Here is a 17,433-nt window from a genome sequence, read left to right as displayed (position 1 = left end):
ATACTGTGATATGCTCAGTATTCCCACTCCTTTGCTCTGCCTGCCTTTGCCTCCCCTCTTCATAGCTGTGTGAAAAGCCTTGAATGAATCATGCTCTATTTTGACAAGCAAAGTGGTATTTTCAGTGCCATGCTGAAGGGGGGGCAGCTCTCCGGGGTCCCCCATCAGTGCCCAATGGTGAGGTAAGGGATGGGGCAGGATCAGGTCAGTGGGAACTAGTGCCTGGATCTGAGCTGATCCCAATTGTACAAGTGCAGTTTCTGGGGCTGCAAAGTGCAAGTTGAGAGTTTACCTAAAAGCAGCATTTTGCCTATTTATTTTTTCCCCAAATAATACTGAAATGGTGCAGCACTAAGGCCAAGGAGAGCTGGGCTTGGGGAAGCTCCCTGGACACCTCTGCTCCCTTGCCAGCTGCCCCTTTTCCCCTGAGGACATCACACATTGCACCTTTCCAAGCCTAGACAAGTGCTGTGTTTCCCTGCCAGCTGCACAAGCCTTGCCTTCACCCTTTTCTCCCCAAAAAGTAATCCTAAAGGATGGAAACAGGCTCAGGTCACCAATGCCTTGGTCTTCTCCAGGGAGCAGCAGGACAATGGTGACCATTCCTATATGAAATATGGTAAAATATTGGAACAGGTTGCCCAGAGAGATGGTGGATGCCCCATCCCTGGAGACACTCAAGGCAAGGCTGGATGTGGTTCTGGGCAACCTGACCTAGTTGGAGATGTCCCTGCTCACTGCAGGGGGTTGGATGGGGCCCTTCCAACCCAAGCTATTCTATAATTGAATGATTCTATGGGGAAGGAGGCTCCTGCCCACATGCAGCCTTTGGAGCTGCCAGATCCTGCAAATGCAGGCAGCAGAGCATCCCCAAACCGAGCGCTTGGCCACCCCTGCACACCCATGGTGGCACCAGCTGTGCAAACAGGCTTCTTTTCCAGGAGCTTTCCATTAACACATTTGATGTCTAGCTGACAAAGCACTACTGCCTCTGGGTTTCCCTTCCCTAGCAAAGCACACTCAGGGTTGGTCTCTGCTCTTGCTCCAGGTGTAAACCTGGAGTAATCCTATTTAATCCTGCCTTCAAAGCAATCATTAAAACGTGAAGGTGCTGCTAATTTCGGGTCTCACTGCCTCCGAGCTGTATCCTACCAGTGCTGCTGCTGCCCAAAGGGTTTTTGACATAGTGTAAAAGCAAAGCTCCGGAATGAGCGGGGCTGCCCGCGCTTGTTGGCATCGAGGTTGGGGAAGGTGCCTGCACACCCCTGGTACGGAGCTGGGACGCTCCGTGCCCGCCCAGCCCCGGGGCCCCTCAGTCTGACCACTCGTTATCATCCAGCTCCGAGTCGTCGTCGGACTCGCTGTACTCCACTGCGATCCGGCGGGACAGGATCGTCGCCACGTCGTTGCCCACCGGCTCCTTTTTGGCCTCTTGTTCCCATTGCTCCTGGACTTTCCGGAGTTGGATTCCTGAGGTAGGAAAGGGGGGAGAAGGCTTTAGGGGCAACGTGGCCAGCACCCATGGACGCACCTGATGTGTGGCATCCCACCAGCTGAAAGTATTGGCTGAAATGAGACGGCTGCAGCCCCCTTGCAGGAAGATGCACAGGATTATAAAGCTATACGAGATAACGTGATACATGAGATTATAAGGCTACATAACAGAATAAAGCTGCTCCTCTGCTTCCACTTGACCTGAAGAGGCTGAACTTTCTTGAAGGTTAAATCCACAGTTCAACCTAAGATTTGCACGGAAATGGGAACGACTTTGGAGCACGCCTGCTGCAACACGGAAGGAGGCCACGCACACAAAAGCTTCAAGACATCCCTGCGGAACTCCGCACCACCTCTGATGATGGGTTTCCCCCAGCTCCCTGCACTGCACCTCTTTCCCTCCCCAGGTCCTATCTGGATGCCACCATCTTCACACATCATCTTGCACTCCCCCCCCCCCCCCCCCCAGACCTATACCAAGAGGTGTTTTGCCACCATGCGGCAGCACTCGGGACCTGTCCCCCCCCCCTTCCTCCCGCTGCCCCCGCTCACCCCTGCGGATGGCCGCCAGCAGGTCGCTCCGGGCATCGCTCATGGGCATCAGCGGGATCTGCGGCTTCCGAGGCTCCATGGTGGGAGCCGGTGGCGATGCCGAGTGCGCCGGTGAGGCGGCAATAGCGGGGGGCCCCGGCGGCGGCGGTGGGGGTGCCACCGGGGGTCCCATGGGGCCGGCCTGCGGCGGGGAGGCGGAGTAGGGCCCGGGGGGCACAGGAGGGGGTGAGGGTGCGTAGGACGGGGGGCCGGCGGAGCCGGGGGCCAGCGCGGGGGGAGCCGAGATGGGGCTGTCGAAGGCGGTCTGTGCCGAGGGGATGACGGGCGGGGGGGGCGGCGGGGCGGGCGGCACGAAGTACTCTGCCATGGGCACTGGCTGCGGGCTGCAACGGGAGCAAAGCCGTGTCAGTGGGACAGGAATGACTGCACCCATCACCCATCCCGGGCACCCGACTGGCTCTGCTGTGGCTTGGTTTGCTCTGGACCCTCATGTAAGCTCTGTCCCAGGGTCATGGAGGTGGGGGGCTCTGCTGGTGGGAGGGGCAATAGGGCATGTAGTGGGAAAATGGTCCCCTCCATCCACCTTGTTGCCTTATCTGGGACGAGGTTACCCCAGAATTGCTCCTGACTCATTTGCCCGTGGGTCTCACTGGTGGTTTTGGCTGCAGAGGAGGGCTCTCCCTACTACCCCAGCCCACCAATGGGTGGTCAACCCGTCACCAAGCCCCCCTTCCCCTGGGCATCCCTCCTCCGTGAGAGAAGAGCAGGCTGAAGCCCTACCCGTACTCCTTGACTAGGTGAGGTCTCGGCCCGTTGAGGATGGCCTCGGGGGGCTGCGGCACATGGGGCTGCTGGAGCCGGTTGAGGCTGTTCTGCCGGCTGCCCGCTGACGGGCGGTAGACGTGCTCCTGGGGGGGGGCAGCCACCAGCACCCCTTCCTTGTGCTCCACAGGGGGCTGGTGGGATGCTGGTGTCAGGAGCTGTGCCGGGTGGTTGGGGCTCGCTGGGTATGAGTGGTCGGCTGCATCCGATGCGTAAGATCTATGGCACAGGAAAACCCAACTGTTGTATTCCTGGGAAGGGGGGGTGGCTGGGTGGGGGTGTCAGCGGGATGTGGGGTTTTTGGGAGTATTTTGGGGTTGAGACAGCAAAGCAAGAAATGGGCACAAAATATAGACGTGCAATAGCAGAGAGATAGCGGAGGGGAGGAGAACACCAGCACAGTCTCTTCCCTTAGCTGCTGAATGGAAAGTGCTCCAACTTTATCCCACCACCAAGGCTGCTCCTGAGGTCCTGGCTGCGACCCTAAAGGCACCAGCTGCCTCTGAGCTACCACGAATGTATGGTTTACCATCCCAACCCTCCTACAGGAAACACGTTCCCCCAAAGACAGAGAAAAGCAAAGGAGAGGCGGTGAGCTAAACGTGCAGTAGGTAAAACCTGCCTATTATCTGGGGACAGTGATCCTTCCGATGACGCCATGTGATAGGGGGATGGTGAGAACCTGTTATCGGGCCGGAACTCTTTATCATACGCCATCATGTTCCACTCCAGGCGCCGGTTGCGGGCTTTCCTCACTTTCTTCACCTCCCGGGTGGAGTCTTCCACCAGCCGCTGCTCCTGGGGGCACACACAAGCCACGGCTCCATCTCAGCCCAGCTCCTCCATGGTCACCACCCAGCACCATGAGATGTGCCCACTGCAATGGGCTGGAGCACACGGGATGCACCAGGAAGGTGATTGTCCTCCAGGTCCTGGGACATCCCCCCGCCAAGGATCCCCACCTGCCCCTTACCTTCTGTCTGCGCTTCTCCTTTCTCTTATCTTCTGTTGCCTGCAACATTTTCTCCTTCCATAAGTTGAAGAAGTAGGAGGGGTCAGTGTAGAATTTGAGGCCATCCTTTTTGTCATCCCTGGTGGGTTGGGAGAGTGGGTTATCAGCCATAGGAGAACACCCCCCTTCCCTTGAGCATGGTGGGGTGGTACGAGCACAGTCATAAGCTGTTGCCCCACCACGAACATGTCCAACATAACAGTCACTATCTGGGGTACCACTGCGTCCCAACCACCCTACACCCTGGGGATGGTGGCACAACAACTGGAGAAAATAACCTCTCAGCCCTTGCTGAGCAGCAAATGGGGTGCAACCCTGGTGTCTCTCCTGGAAAGGACCTCCAGGACCCTTTTGGTCCCCCCAAGGAGTGATGCACTGGCCACCCTACCTGTAGGGTGTGAGGATGTTGAGTGGCGGGGGCTTGTCGCAGCGCTGGTACATCTCCATTACTGGGTTGGGGATAGAATTGCGAGACACGACCTGTTGGTTCTGCACCGTGGAGCTCTTGAAGGCTTTCCTCATGTTGATGTCCTGCAGTGAAACTGGGGGCACAAGAAGAAGAGGGGATGCAGGGGTGGCCTCAGCCCCATGAACCTGGGGCTAATCTGGCCCTGAGCACCCAGCCACCACCCCAAAACAGCCCCAGCCCCTCACCTTCCTCCACCGTGGAGTCCAGCTGCGTCACCTTGATGACCAGCAGGTCCACCCTCTCCTGCAGTGAGTTCATCCTCATGTAGAAGCTGTTGGCTTCATTGAACAGCTCTCCGAAGATGTCCTCTGCGTGCCTGCCTGGCAGAGGGCAGTGCGCACACGTCAGGCAGCAGTGGCTGGCAGGCAGCTCTCGCCCTGCCCATCCCTGCACCTCACACCTTCCCTCACGGGCTCCATGGGGCTCCCTCCCCAGCCATGGGTTTTGGGAGCTGAGCCTCATTCTCTCCCAGACCTGGCAAAGTGTTGTATGAAGGGAGGTGAGCACAAACCACCCACCCTGCTCCTGCCCACTCCTCTGTGCACGAGCATCCTTTTCAGTGACAGTGGTACCCACAGGAGGCACTAAATCATCACTCTCTGTGCCATAAAAAGCCTTTGGATCTACCAGGACAGATGCAGCCAAAAAACCCACCATCATACAACATGACCTGTGGAAACCCAGTCCTGAAGGTGGAAAACCAGGAGCAGGGGAGTGGGGAGAGTGCTACAGCAGGGGGAAACTGTCATTTATTTCACTTTAGCAGTTATTGCCCTGCAGCGCTCGGTGTTATGATAACTTCATTAGGGCTGTGACTATCACAGGACTGAGCAGGGCACCTGGCAGAGCACTGCTGACATCTGCAGGCTACAGCACCCATCCCATTTCATCCCCCAGCCCAGCACCTGGAGGTTTCCTCCAAAACCATGCATCGAATGGCTCCTGGAATCAAGGCACTTCTGGAATCCTCTCAGCCTGTCACCCAACTCAAACATTTGTATTTGATTCCCTTTTCTCCTGGATGAGAAGCCATGGCCTGAGCATCCATGGGTGCTGCTCATGTGAGCGCCTGTGCTTCCAGCAGCTCCCTAAAGACAGGGTTTATTTTTCTGGGAGTATTTTAGAGAAGAATCTAGTTCTGGAGGAGGGGGAAATCAGAGGGGGGGGCCTGCAAAGCCTGTGCTTCTTTCTCTATTTTAAGTCAATACTCAGCAGTGAAATAGGTTGCCCCTATTAAATCTGCACACTGGTGTGTGCAGTGCTCTCATCCTCCCCTTTTCTGCTGAAAGCAGTCCCAGCATAGGAAGACAGATGAGGATTTAGACCTTTTATATAGACCTCTCTTTCACACAAAGCTCTAAGATCAAAATGAATAGGTTGGGGTTTTTTAATCTTCACCTGACCCTCCTGTTTCAGGCCAACTCAAGAAGCAAGAAGCTCACAAAGGCTTTTTTGTCCCCCACTGCACAGATCAACTACGGGAGGAAAACGGGTCTTAAAAATGTCATCAAGTCCCCATTAGGGCTTGACCCTGAGCATCCTCCTTTTTTAATTAGCTGGATAATTCCCACTGAATTCAGGGTGGTTGCAGCCCATATGGCTCTCACATAGCCCCATTTCTCTGTGATTGGAACTGGACCAAGCAATTGCGGTGTCCCATCAGCATCCCACCAGCATCCCACGCCGAGGTCGCTGTGCTGTGACTTACTGAGGCTGCCCAGCTGCTTGATGATGGCAGCCAGCGTGCTGTTGGTGACACATTCCAGCTCACTCGTCACCCCCTCCGGAAGAGCCCCCCGGCACAGGTGCCGGGGCTCGATATTCCTCTTCACCAGCGGCATGCTGCCGGCGAGCCCTCACGCCTCTCCTGGGCAAAGAGAGAACAAGAAACACTCAGCTTTTACCATTTGTCTGTTTTTATCCCCATTCCCTCTGCTCTCTGCCCAGGGCACTCATCCTGCCTGCACCGGTACACAGCAAGTGCAGCCCATGCAGTGGCATCAGGGCTCTTCCAAGCAGGGGATGCTCTGGGGGTGCAAACCAGTGAGCACATGAACGCCAGGATGGAGGTGAGGACCCTACCCTTGTGCTCCACTGCCAAGCCGCTGTACCCAGGGAGCTTTTCCCACTTCCCTTCCTGGAGCTGTGCGCAAACCAGGAGCAAAGCCCCATGTGCTGCAGCTCTGAAAAGCCTCATCCAACCCAAACAGCAGCCAGAAGCGAGCAAGCGCTTGTAATGCCATTACTTCCAGCTCAGTGCAAAGCTCTCCGGGGTTTTATTTGTGCACACCGAGGCAAGCTGCCGTGGCCAGCTCTCTGTCGCACCCTACATGCCCCCTGCGCTCCATGCCATCCTTGCCTGAACTGGGGATGGTTCTTTTTCTATGGGTCTTGAGGAGATGTAGGGAGATGCCTGCACCCAGCAGTCCCATCTCCAGTGAGAACACTTCTGGCAGCTGGCAAGGAAGGAGGATAATGGGTGCAGTGGGGTAGGAAGGGGGTGCTGGGGGCAGGTCACCCCACTGATGTAAAGGGCAATTGGTGTGAAATAGGCTGAGAAAGGAGCACAAAAAGGGGCATTTATTAACCACGGTGCTGTCTCCTGGGGTGCTGCAGGCTGGGACTGGGACATGGACAGGCACAAAGCACACAGGCTTGCACAAGGGGGTCTTATGTGACACGAGTGCATCAGGCCTCAGATCCATCCCTAACGCAAAGACAAACTGATGGCTTCAGCATTGCAATCACCAGGAATTGGATCCAGGGCCGGTAAGGACCGGAGGGCATGAACAGTGAGATGAATCCCCCCATTTCACACCCCCATTAACCCCATCCTTCACAAACGCCCGCTCTGCTTTGGCAGTGAAGGAAACGCAGCTCCCGAGCAGTGCTGTTAATAGCTGGGAGCAGAGCAGCTGGGCACAGCAATCCCAACCACGAACGGAGCCAGAAATCTGCAGAGTTCACATTTTTTGGCCCCGGGAGCATTCGACAGAACAGTTTCCCATTGATGGCACCCGTCCCCCCACCAGCACCGCCAGCTCCTTCGCAGTTTTCAAATGCAAATGCAAGCTGCCTCCATGAAAGAGTCCCAAACTTGTCCCTAAATCATTCATATCGAGCTTCCCAAAGGGCTGATTGTGCTTCCGGAGCTGTATGCGCAGGGTTGGGCTCCGCTCTGCCCCAGGGCAGTCAGGGCACTGGGGGAAAGACCCCAGCCCTGAACCCTCCTTAGAGCCTACCGTGTGTCCTCTGGCGCTTCCCAAAGTCACTGCACTTGCGTGGGGAGCTGGTACTGTTCCTGGCTCCCCAAAAATCCTAGAGGCTTCTGCCAGCCGGGTGTATTTTGGCTGAGAAAACTGTGATGGAGTTTGCAGGGGAGGCTCTGGATGTTGCTGATGGATGTTTGCTCTGGATACACACAGCTCCTCTTTGCAGGCACCCCCTTAACCCCACTTGGGCTTATAAAGAGAGGAGCAATGCTGGCAGCTTCACCCCAGGCTCACTTCGAGATGGTTTCACATTATCACCCCAACATGTGCACTCAGAGGCTGAGCCCCAGCATGTCCCCATGGCAGTGGCTGCAGGGACCGGAGGGTGCAGGGCAGAGCAGTTAATGAGCTGCTTGGGCCCAGCAATTAGAAACACGGAACAAAGAGCCATTCTCACCATCCGCTTGGGACACGGCCACTGGCACCGGGGCTTTTTGTCCTGCGCATGGGGCCTGGGGGGAATCAGCCTCCAGCCCTCATGGGGACCACAGAAGGGAATGAAGCAAAGAAGGATCTGAGGTCTGATACTTCCCAGCAAGGACAGCGGGGCAGAGGGTAGGGATGTGGTCTGATAACAGCATGTGAAACCATGCCACGGGAGAGCATCCTGGAGAAGAAAGGTCCCTTTAATCTCCCCCCCCAAAAGCACTAACAAGACTCAGAGCTTGCAGCAGAAGAAACCAAGGAGTTAGGCACACACATTTTTAGGCCAGGCTAGCCAGGACAGGCAACTTTTCAGTTGCTGGGTTTAACCTCCCCAGTTAATGGCTCATATTCCAAACATGGACAGAGTTTGGCCAAGAGCACTTCCTGATTTCTTCCACACACGTGGCCACACCAGACTCGACCTCAGTGCTCAGCACCACGGGCCATCACTGACACACCATGTGCATCAGGCTTAGCAGCAACCACTATGGCACCCCCAGTACAGCCCAGCTTGCCAATGCTCCAGTAAAGCCACATCTGGGCAGCTGCAGGACCAAATTACCATCTTCCCATAGGCACTATTAGCCCCTGAGCAGCCTCACCTGGGACCCATATCCCCACCCATGGGCCAGGAGTTTATTTAAGCTCAGCTGGGGTGCTAGTCCTGCCCTGAAGGATGCTCCAGCCTTGCTCCTAGCCAGACCCTGCTGGGTATCACCCCTGCAAGCAGCTCCTGCCTCAGGTGGGTGCTGGCACGGATTTGGTGCAAGGCATCTGAGCCATGGGCTGGGTTCTGCTGTCAGATGCCTGTTCTGGCACCAAGGGTGTGGAAAGGAGTTCCTAAAATCCTCCCTTGGGATACATGTCTATCCTTGCTGGCCATGGATGCTTGTAGGTGGGGATGAAGCCTTCCCTTCCTGCTCTCCTCTCTGATTGCAGCTCAGGAGAGGTACCAGCCCCTGAGGGCTCGGGTCTTTCTTTCCTTTCTAGCTGAGGGTGCATTAGGAGATGCAGCAGATGGCTCTGAGGCAATGAGGAGATTCCAGCTACAGCTGCCCCGCACAGTCCCTCGCATCCCACCCTTCTGCTGCTTTGGCATAACGGTACAAGCCCCCATGATGGTCCATCTTCAAAGCCTCACTCAGGTTTAGGTGGCTATATGGGCTTTTCCAGCCACAGTCAGCAAGGTTAGCTCCTCTTTATTTCTTTCTCATGGACAGTCCCAGTTTCTCTAGGTGCTTCCTGGGTGTGGGATTCACAGATGCAACCTCAACCAACTGCAATGGTCTGAGGCTTCTCATTCCCATGCGCATCCGTGGGATGTTGTTGTAGCGTGAGCATCTCTTCTGCTGGGTCTGGGGACATCAGCCAGGTTTTAATATTGCTCCCATGGACTAAAATCCATGAGGTTTTGTTATCTCCTCAGTGGAAGTGAGGAGCAATCAGAGGGGTAATGCCAATGTCAGGCTGCAGGAGGAGGAAAATGGGAGCCACAAACCCAGCAGGAATTTCCTGGAGGTGGAAGGCAGGAACGGGATCAACTGGGGGCTTCCCAGGAGCTGCTGCCATGGCACAGGCACACTGTAGGCTCTTCCATCACTCATCTTCTCTCCCTAACTACTGAACAGGTCAATAACTCTGGGTCTTGTAGTACTGGGAAACACTGCAGGTGAAAGGCAGTGGTGACAGCTCAGCTGTAGGACCAAGGACACAGTTGATGATGATGGTAACTAGAAAGTGCTCACTTCTCCACATCCAACTCACTGCTGCCCAAGCAAAGATCAGCTGAAATACCCAGGCAGGGGAGATGAGACAAGGAATGAGCTTTATCTTCTGCCCTAAGAAGCTGATTTCTCCCATGGAACAATCAGCAAATTGACTGCAGCATCCCAAACCCTGGAGCAGTCCCTGCTTTCCCAGGCCATGCAGGGGGCGAGAACAGGAGGGATGGAGCTCAGTGCTGCCCTGGACCATGACTGCAAGCCCCAGGTCCCTGCAGACCAGATGGGCAGTGTGATCTGCAGGTGCTGGCTTACAGGTGACCCCTACAGCTGGCTCTTTCCAGATGTCATCCTTCATCTCTGCAGGCATCACATCTGGCAGCTTAAGTCCTCGGGGTCCATCAGGGGCAGGCAAGCAGCTCTTGTTTTGTCAGAAGGTCCAAAAGATTTGAATTTCATGTCCAGCTATTGCTCCTTATATTCTTTGTAATAGCTCTTCATGTACATAACTGTCTCCTCACCTTCACTCTGCCCTCAGACCCACTTGCCTTCTCCCACTGAGACTGAGCTGTGACTTGCAAAGCCAAGCTGGATTCCTGTGCTGGCGTCCAAAGTGGCCTGAAGAATCATGCATGCTCTGGGTGGCCCTGCAAGGAGGGACAGGCTGGGTGGCAACAGGTTTCTCATGCTGGCTATTCCCCATGACAGATGTTTGGTTTGTGCCTACCTGCACCTCAGCCTCAGTGTCCCGCTTCATACTGCATGAGAGAGCAGAGGGATGATGCTCTGCTGCCATCCTCCTTCATGGGGCCAGGGTGGGACAGAAGGCAGTTTTGGAGTTTGTTATCTACTGCTGGGCATTTCCTGCAGGAGAAACCTGGACTGGAAATGGAGCCATGGCAGTAATGAGCAGAGCTGGGCTGGGGAGGATGATCAGCCATGGAGGGTACTGAAGCACAGTGCACACCCATATGGATGATATATGAAGCAGCAGCTGAGCTTGTATGAGATGGCCAAAAGAAACCTAATTCACGATGTGCCAAATGGCCAAGACCAGCCCTGAGCCTGGATTTGGGGAAGACATGGGTAAGGGTGCAGTGAGCACAACCATCTCAAGACCAGGAGCTCAGCTCTGGGCCAAGCTTTGAGGACAGTCCCTTTGCTCCACCCTTGTAATCAAAGCTCTTGCCCAAACTGGGCTCCCCAGGGTGCTGCTGAGCACCGAGGACCAGACAGTGCCAGGAACTGAAGGGTTTTGCAAGGGAGCAAAAGCTTTGGTTGGATGCCAGGAGCCCAAGCAGTGCAGAAACCAAAGGGATATGTTGAAAACTCCATTATCCTCGAACAGAAGACAAAATAGGTTACAAATTAATATCAAAACAAGAAGGGCCAAATCTCACAGTGCCTGTTCAGGACCGCAACCTGTGTTTCAGTGCAGGTACCCTGGCAATGGCAAGGTTCAGAAGGGCTGTGGGCATAGGAGCAAGGAGGAGACACAAGGCAGTCCTGAACTATTGAAAAGAGGGGGAAAAATGCCAACTCTGGAGCGAGGAAAAGGACAAGAGGCAGAGGTGACACTCAGTTGGGCTGGTAGGTGCCTGAAGGAGCCTGTCCTGTGGAGCCTGGCAGAGCAGACCTGGTATGAGAGGGCTGGGAAGGGTCTCTGGGGTGTGCAATGTTTCCGAGCAGAGAGAAGCAAAAGCAGCAGCAGCCCTTTGAGCTGTTGGTTTGTGGAGCTCTGCCCCAGAACGTGCTGTAGATCAGTGCAGGAGGGTTCAAAGAGCAACAGGACAGATCTGCAGGGTCACCAGCAGCTACATAATGGTTGAGGGGCAACCTCTGCCTCAGGGGAACCTAAATTCCTGCTTCTCAGCCTCAGGTGCTTGGCTGCTGTGGAGCACAGGCAGCCTCAGGAGAGAAAGCAGAGTCTGTAGCCTGAAGGGGCTGAAGCTTTGGTGCATCAGGAAAAAATCAACCAGCAGAAACTGTGCAGGTGGCTCTTTGCAATGCGGAGAAACCTCCTTGCTAGAGCTGGACCAGATCTGCTGATTTACTTCACTCAAAATGGAGCGTGATCTGCACCACAAGGACTCGTTGCTCTAATTTATGAAATGCATCTGTGACCACCTTTTAATCTTTTGCTAGTCCAAACAACTGAATGCTACCAACGTGACAAATGTCCCTGCTTTGTGCGAAGCCGATCATCACTCCAGAGCTATTGTCCGAAGGTGAAATGTATTAAAGCTGGTTGGATCTCCAGCATTCCCCTTGCTTAAAATAAACCAGAGGGCAGATCTTCAGTGGGAGTAAATTCTCATTGTGCTGAGGCTGATGGGTATGGGAGAAGCAACACCACCTCCTGGACCTCTCCGCATCCACGTGTCCACCTTTACACATGATCTAGGGCCATGGGAAGCATCCCAGCCCCATCCCAAGTGAGAAGGATTAGAACATCTCATGTCAAAGCATTGGATGGCAAAATGCCTTTGGGACTGAAAAGCCTCAAAATGTGGGATGCTGTTTGTGGTCCCCCACCTGCAGCTGGGGGCTGGGGACTCACAGTTGAGAGGTCTCAGCCCTGATCCTGGTGGCCCAGAGGAATATTTGCTGTTGGCCAAGAACAGATTAGGGCTGAGCTGCAGCAGCAGGGGAAGGGTCAGGCCCCCCAGCCAAACAGAAGGAGGGAGCTGGGTCTCCGGCTGGCCCTGGGGCAGAGCTGCATCACTCTCTGGGCTGGGACTGCACCAGTGACCTGTGTCCCATAGGAAGGCACACCACCCACCCCGCAGCAGCACCTCTCCTCCAGTCCATCTGCAGCTCTCCTCCCCTGCTAACTCAGCTAAAGGCAGCTCTACCACAACTAACAACTGCCAGGAGGCTTCAGCGAGCAAACACTTCACAGCAAAGTGCAACATAACGTTAAAGCACAGCTAAAAATATTCCTAAAGAGTTTTATTAGTAAATGCCACAGTAGTTTTTTCCCCCCCTCCCTTTCTACTGCAGAACGCTTCAGCTCTAGGAACAGCACTTGACTAAATTGCCTCTAAATCACAAACGCCTCTGAAGGCTGGGCTCTGCAACACCAACCTTCAACAGAAGCCTGCTTAGGAGGATGCCATAAATGCAACGGCCTCGTTACCTTGGGGTTAGTATAAAAAGCTCATCCTGCTGCTAGCTCGGTTTAAAGCAAGCAGGCTCCTTGCACTGTTTTTTTATCTAAATGATGTTTCTTCACAGGTTTGCGGGTAGCAAACAGTGATTTGGCACATGGGTTTTCAGATACTTGTTTTCCTTAGGTTTTAGTTGATGTGTGGCTTGATCTCTCAGTGATGCTGATGGAGCCAAGGGCCACTTCACCAGGTCCTTCCCATCCCATAGAAGCTGCTGCGAGCCCCAGCTCCACAGCCACCCTTTGGCTCTGTCTCTGCTTTGGATACAAACAAAATCCATGCAAACACAATGCCCCAGTATGCTGAAGGGAGAAAGGGGTGGATAAAACTATGTGTGATCCCCCTCCATCATCCTTTGGTGGCTCTGTGTGTGGCTCCCGTGCTGATGCTGGCTGGGAGCAGCAATGCCTGCCTCGATCTCCAGAGGAGGAGTCAGGGGATGGGGTGGTGGGAACAGCGGCACAGATCCCAGCTATGTTTTGGCTGGAAGAGATCCCTGCTGACCGGGGAATCATGTGTCGTTTCTCATGACTCTCTATCACCAAAGGAAAACCCTCAATGACATTTCTCTCCCTTTTGTGCTCAGCTCATTAACAGAAGGACCCCTCTTGCTCGCCGGCGGTTTGTGTGACCAGGATGCTGCTGAACAAACCACCCTTATTCTGCCCAGTATAGAAGGAGCTTTGATAAACCCAGGAAACCCTCAGCAAGCAGCGAGGGTCCTTCTGGAAAGCCGGCTCTCACTGCCTTCGGGAACAGCTGCAGGACCGGCATCTCCAGCCAGAGAGCTGGCATCTCCAGCCAGCTCAAATGCGATTCCCTCAGGGCTGTGCCATGCGCTCGGGTGGTCCCTTCCCAGAGGGTGCCTTTTGGGATAAGCAGCTCTGCAAAAAGGAAAGCATTCCTGCCTGTTTTATTTTAACACTTTGGGCTTGAGGGCTGTTATTCGTAACTTGTCAAGATCTTGGCATCTGCAGCTGATTTGTCATCCACCATAAAATGGAGGATGAGCATCTTTGGTTCAGAAGTGGGCCAAGTGAGATGATAGCTCAAAGCAAAATAGGCTTCATCTCGAGTTTTCTCCGTGGGCTTCAGCTCCTTGGGGAAGGAGCGGACATTTGGGGTCTAAGTTGCATCACAGGCATCATGTGTAAGAGCCCTTGGCGTGCTCTGCGTCTGTGACAGAAGAGCACGGTGCACATTAACCTCCTAGCTGCCAGATGAAGTTTTGCTTGGCTGATGCCCTCTTCAACCTCTCCTCAGTGCCAAGCTGTTCACCTGCCATGGGGGTGCTACTGAGATACACAAATGCTGTTATTATATATATATATATATATATATATATATATGTGTATGTTAATGAATCTAGCAACCTCTTTAAAACCCAGGCAATGAGATGCAGCAACTGAGGGGTGTACCTTGGCATGCTGAAGTTTGGAGATAGATAAATTATTAATTCTGCCATTGCTGATCTGCCCATAGCTCTGTGCTCCCTCCCTTCGGCTTGTGTCCGGCACTGTATCTGGTCCCTGGCTGCTCTCTGCCAGGCAGCCGCAGACAAAGCAGCCACAAACTACACGAAAAAGCATCTTAATCCATAGGTATTTTATCGTGCTGACACCACCACGAGGCAGCAAGAACTCGAGTTTGAAGCCATAGAATTAAAGCTCTCTGCAAGTAGCTGAATCATGGAGGATGGAGGCCCCAGCTCTGCGCTCTTTGGGGGGTGTGTGCCTGCCTGCAACCTGCTTGTGGGGCTGCTGGAGGGGCTCCAAACCCCAGGGAGGGCCCTAGGTTAGGAGGTTCCACGCATGGCAGCTGCTATCAGGTTTCTGACCTGCTTGGCCTTGTCCCCTCTGCTCCTCTAGGCTCGCACCGTGCTGCAGCCCCTCCATACCCTCCACATTCCCTACCCGGGGGTGATGAGCCCTACTCTATGCTGTGCCTCTCGCTGCACACCCTCTTATCTTCCACAATGATGTAAAAACGAAAAGCAATGGTGCATCCTCCCTCCCCACGATGCAAAGAGGTAAAGTGATGTGCCACCCCCAATGCAAGTGTGAAAGGAGTCAGTTACCCCACTGTCCATGCAGGAATGCAAAGTGAAAGCACCCCCACACACATGCAAAGGTCCAAAGAGGCTCAGAGTACCATGATGTAAATGTGTTAAGTAATTTGGGGGCTCCCCTGCATGAAAAGGTGCAAAGCAGCCTGACTCTCTCCGTTCCATGCAAAGGATCATCCTTACCGCCCCCCCCCCCCCCCCCCCCATGAATAGGTGTGAAGTGACAGGCACTCCCCACTCAGGGATGCAAAGAAGCTTGGACAGCCCCCTCCTAATGCGAGGCTGCAAAGCGACATACACACACACACACCCCCATGCACGATGCAAAGCTATGAGGGACACCCCTGCAACCCAGGGATGCAAAGCGGCCCGGACCCCCCATGCGGGGATGCAGAGTGGTGGAGATCCCCCCCATCCATTAAAGGATGCAGAGCGCTGGGGGATCCCCTCCATGCACGGATGCCACCCCCCTCAAAAAAGGACGCAAAGCCAAGGGGGACCCCAATAACGAGGCTGCCAAGCAATGATACCCCCCTTGCAACTCACAAATGGGGGTACCCCCCCTTTCCCCGTGCCGCGTCATTCCCGCATCCCTCCCCGCTCACCTCCGCCGGCTTCGGGGGTTCGGGGGGGGGGGGGTCTCTCCCTCCGCGGCTGCCCCCGGGGCTGCGCGGGGCTGCGCGGGGCTGCGCAGGGCTGCGGCGGCAGCCGCGCTCCCGCTGCGCGCCCCTCCGCGCCGCTCCGCAGTGCGCGCACGGCGCATGTGCCCGCTCCGCCGCCTCCGCCCCGCTCCGCCCCGCTCCGCTTCCCACGGCCGAGCCCCGGGGCCGTTCGGGTCCCAGCGCCCCGGGCCGGGCCGGGCCGGGCCGTGCGGACCCCGCTGCCTGCCCTGTGCCACCCGCCGGGGCTCCAGCAGGGGTTTTCCAGGCTGGCTCGGCAGCGGCATTGGGAATGACTCGCTCAGGGGCTGGGACTGCGGGTCCGAGATGCCAGCGGAGCCAGGGCGGGCTCTGGCGACCCTTTATCCCCTCCCCAATCTCCTGGTGACCCCTTACCCATCCTCGGACCCCTGGTGACCCTCTGCCCCCTCCTCAGACCCTTGGTGACCCCCTTCTACATACCGTTGGTGAACCCCTATCCCATCCTCAAACTCTTGATGATTCCCCACCACCTCTTCAGACCCCACAGTGACCCCCTCCCTAAGCCCTGGTGACCCCCTATCCCTCCCCAAGCCCCTGGTGAGGCCCCGCTCACAAACAGCCCGTTGCCGTAATTCCAGCCGCTACTAGAGGGCAGAGCGAGCCCGGCGAGGAGCAGGGATGTGGGAATTCGTGTCTGCTTCCCACTGAGGCGTATGGAGGAGAGGGAGAACTTCAGCAGAGCGAGGGATGCTGTGAAATGGTTTGAGGTTTGGAGTAGGATGATTCACGCTTTGATTTTTTCCCATGGAGCGCTCCAGGGCTGGATTAAGCCGTGTTTGCAAAGAAGATACCGCTGAGCTCCCTGTTCCCCAGCACATCAGGGTGCTGCACCTCGGATCCTGAGCACCCCCGTGGCCATTCCTGGTCCTCATCAAAGACAGAAACCAAGAATGGATGCATGGCACGGACATCCCAAAAGGGACAGCTGATACACACTCTAGGCTGGGCCTAGGGGTCTGGCACAAGGCTATGTCCCATCCCAATGCCTGTCTCTTTTGCAGGCTGCAGTGTTAAGGGCAGCTACGACATGCCTGGAGGTACTCAGGCAGGTCTGTAGCCTGTGCCAGCACCAGCCATGGGTGTCCTCATGGATCCTCCTCTAGTGGCTATAGCAGCTTGGCTGCTCAAGCTGGCTGCTTCAGATTCAGCCTGGACTTCCTTGTCTGGCTGTGCCGTCCCCATGCTGATTCATGAGCTGGTGCTACCAGAGGTAAAAGTGTTCCCTGACCCTAACAGAGCCAGAAGTGCAGCTGGTCAGGGTGAGGCAGGCTGATGCTCCTTCCAGGACCAGCACAACCTTCATCAGCACCTTGTCGCAGAGACAGGGAGATTCAGGGGATTCACCATCGGCCAGGAGGTGTGAGCATCCCCTTTGCCATGGGTGATGTATCCGAGGTGAGAGCTGAAGCAATCAGTCACACCCAGACCATACCTGGAGCAGCTCTGGGGCTTGTTGTGCTGCAGGAGCAGGTCAGCACATCATGAAACCACAAACTGATGGGTGTCACAACCATCTTGCTCCTCAGCCCCAGGAGCCCCTGATAGTACAGAGGCCTTTTCACCTGGATTTAGATGCTTGAATGCACTAAAAATTGATCCAAATCCCTCCTGTATGGAGAAATCCAGTGGATAATGCATGAGCCGGTGTCAAGCATCCCATGACAACCCACAACAGCAGCTGCTTTCCTCTGTGATCCAAGCTCTAGTCCTGGATCTGCACTCCAGGAAA

At 55.3% G+C, this 17,433-nt stretch overlaps 1 protein-coding gene across 2 annotated transcripts; it reads right to left on the bottom strand.

Moving 5' to 3' along the window:
- Positions 1 to 15,695, bottom strand: LOC133265355 (actin-binding protein WASF3-like). 2 transcript variants are annotated; one of them, XM_061445787.1, is made up of 10 exons: positions 15,609 to 15,695; positions 10,496 to 10,632; positions 6,058 to 6,216; positions 4,535 to 4,669; positions 4,269 to 4,422; positions 3,842 to 3,959; positions 3,551 to 3,666; positions 2,827 to 3,087; positions 2,047 to 2,429; positions 1 to 1,470 (listed from the first exon to the last, which is right to left on the bottom strand). In XM_061445787.1, the coding sequence occupies exons 3-10, from the start codon at positions 6,188 to 6,190 to the stop codon at positions 1,313 to 1,315; spliced, it is 1,458 nt and encodes a 485-aa protein (XP_061301771.1). In that variant the 5' UTR covers positions 6,191 to 6,216; positions 10,496 to 10,632; positions 15,609 to 15,695; the 3' UTR covers positions 1 to 1,312. The 2 variants fall into 2 exon arrangements, with proteins under 2 accessions (XP_061301771.1, XP_061301770.1); XM_061445786.1 differs by having other exon boundaries at positions 3,491 to 3,666; positions 10,496 to 10,645; positions 15,609 to 15,687.
- Positions 15,696 to 17,433: the final 1,738 nt, after the last annotated feature.

Source organism: Pezoporus flaviventris, unplaced genomic scaffold (assembly GCF_033815535.1).
Source record: "Pezoporus flaviventris isolate CSIRO_AGI_PZ_B2104156 unplaced genomic scaffold, CSIRO_AGI_Pfla_v1 ptg000005l, whole genome shotgun sequence".
Lineage (NCBI taxonomy): Eukaryota > Metazoa > Chordata > Aves > Psittaciformes > Psittacidae > Pezoporus > Pezoporus flaviventris.
This window is presented reverse-complemented; position numbering and strand designations above follow the sequence as displayed.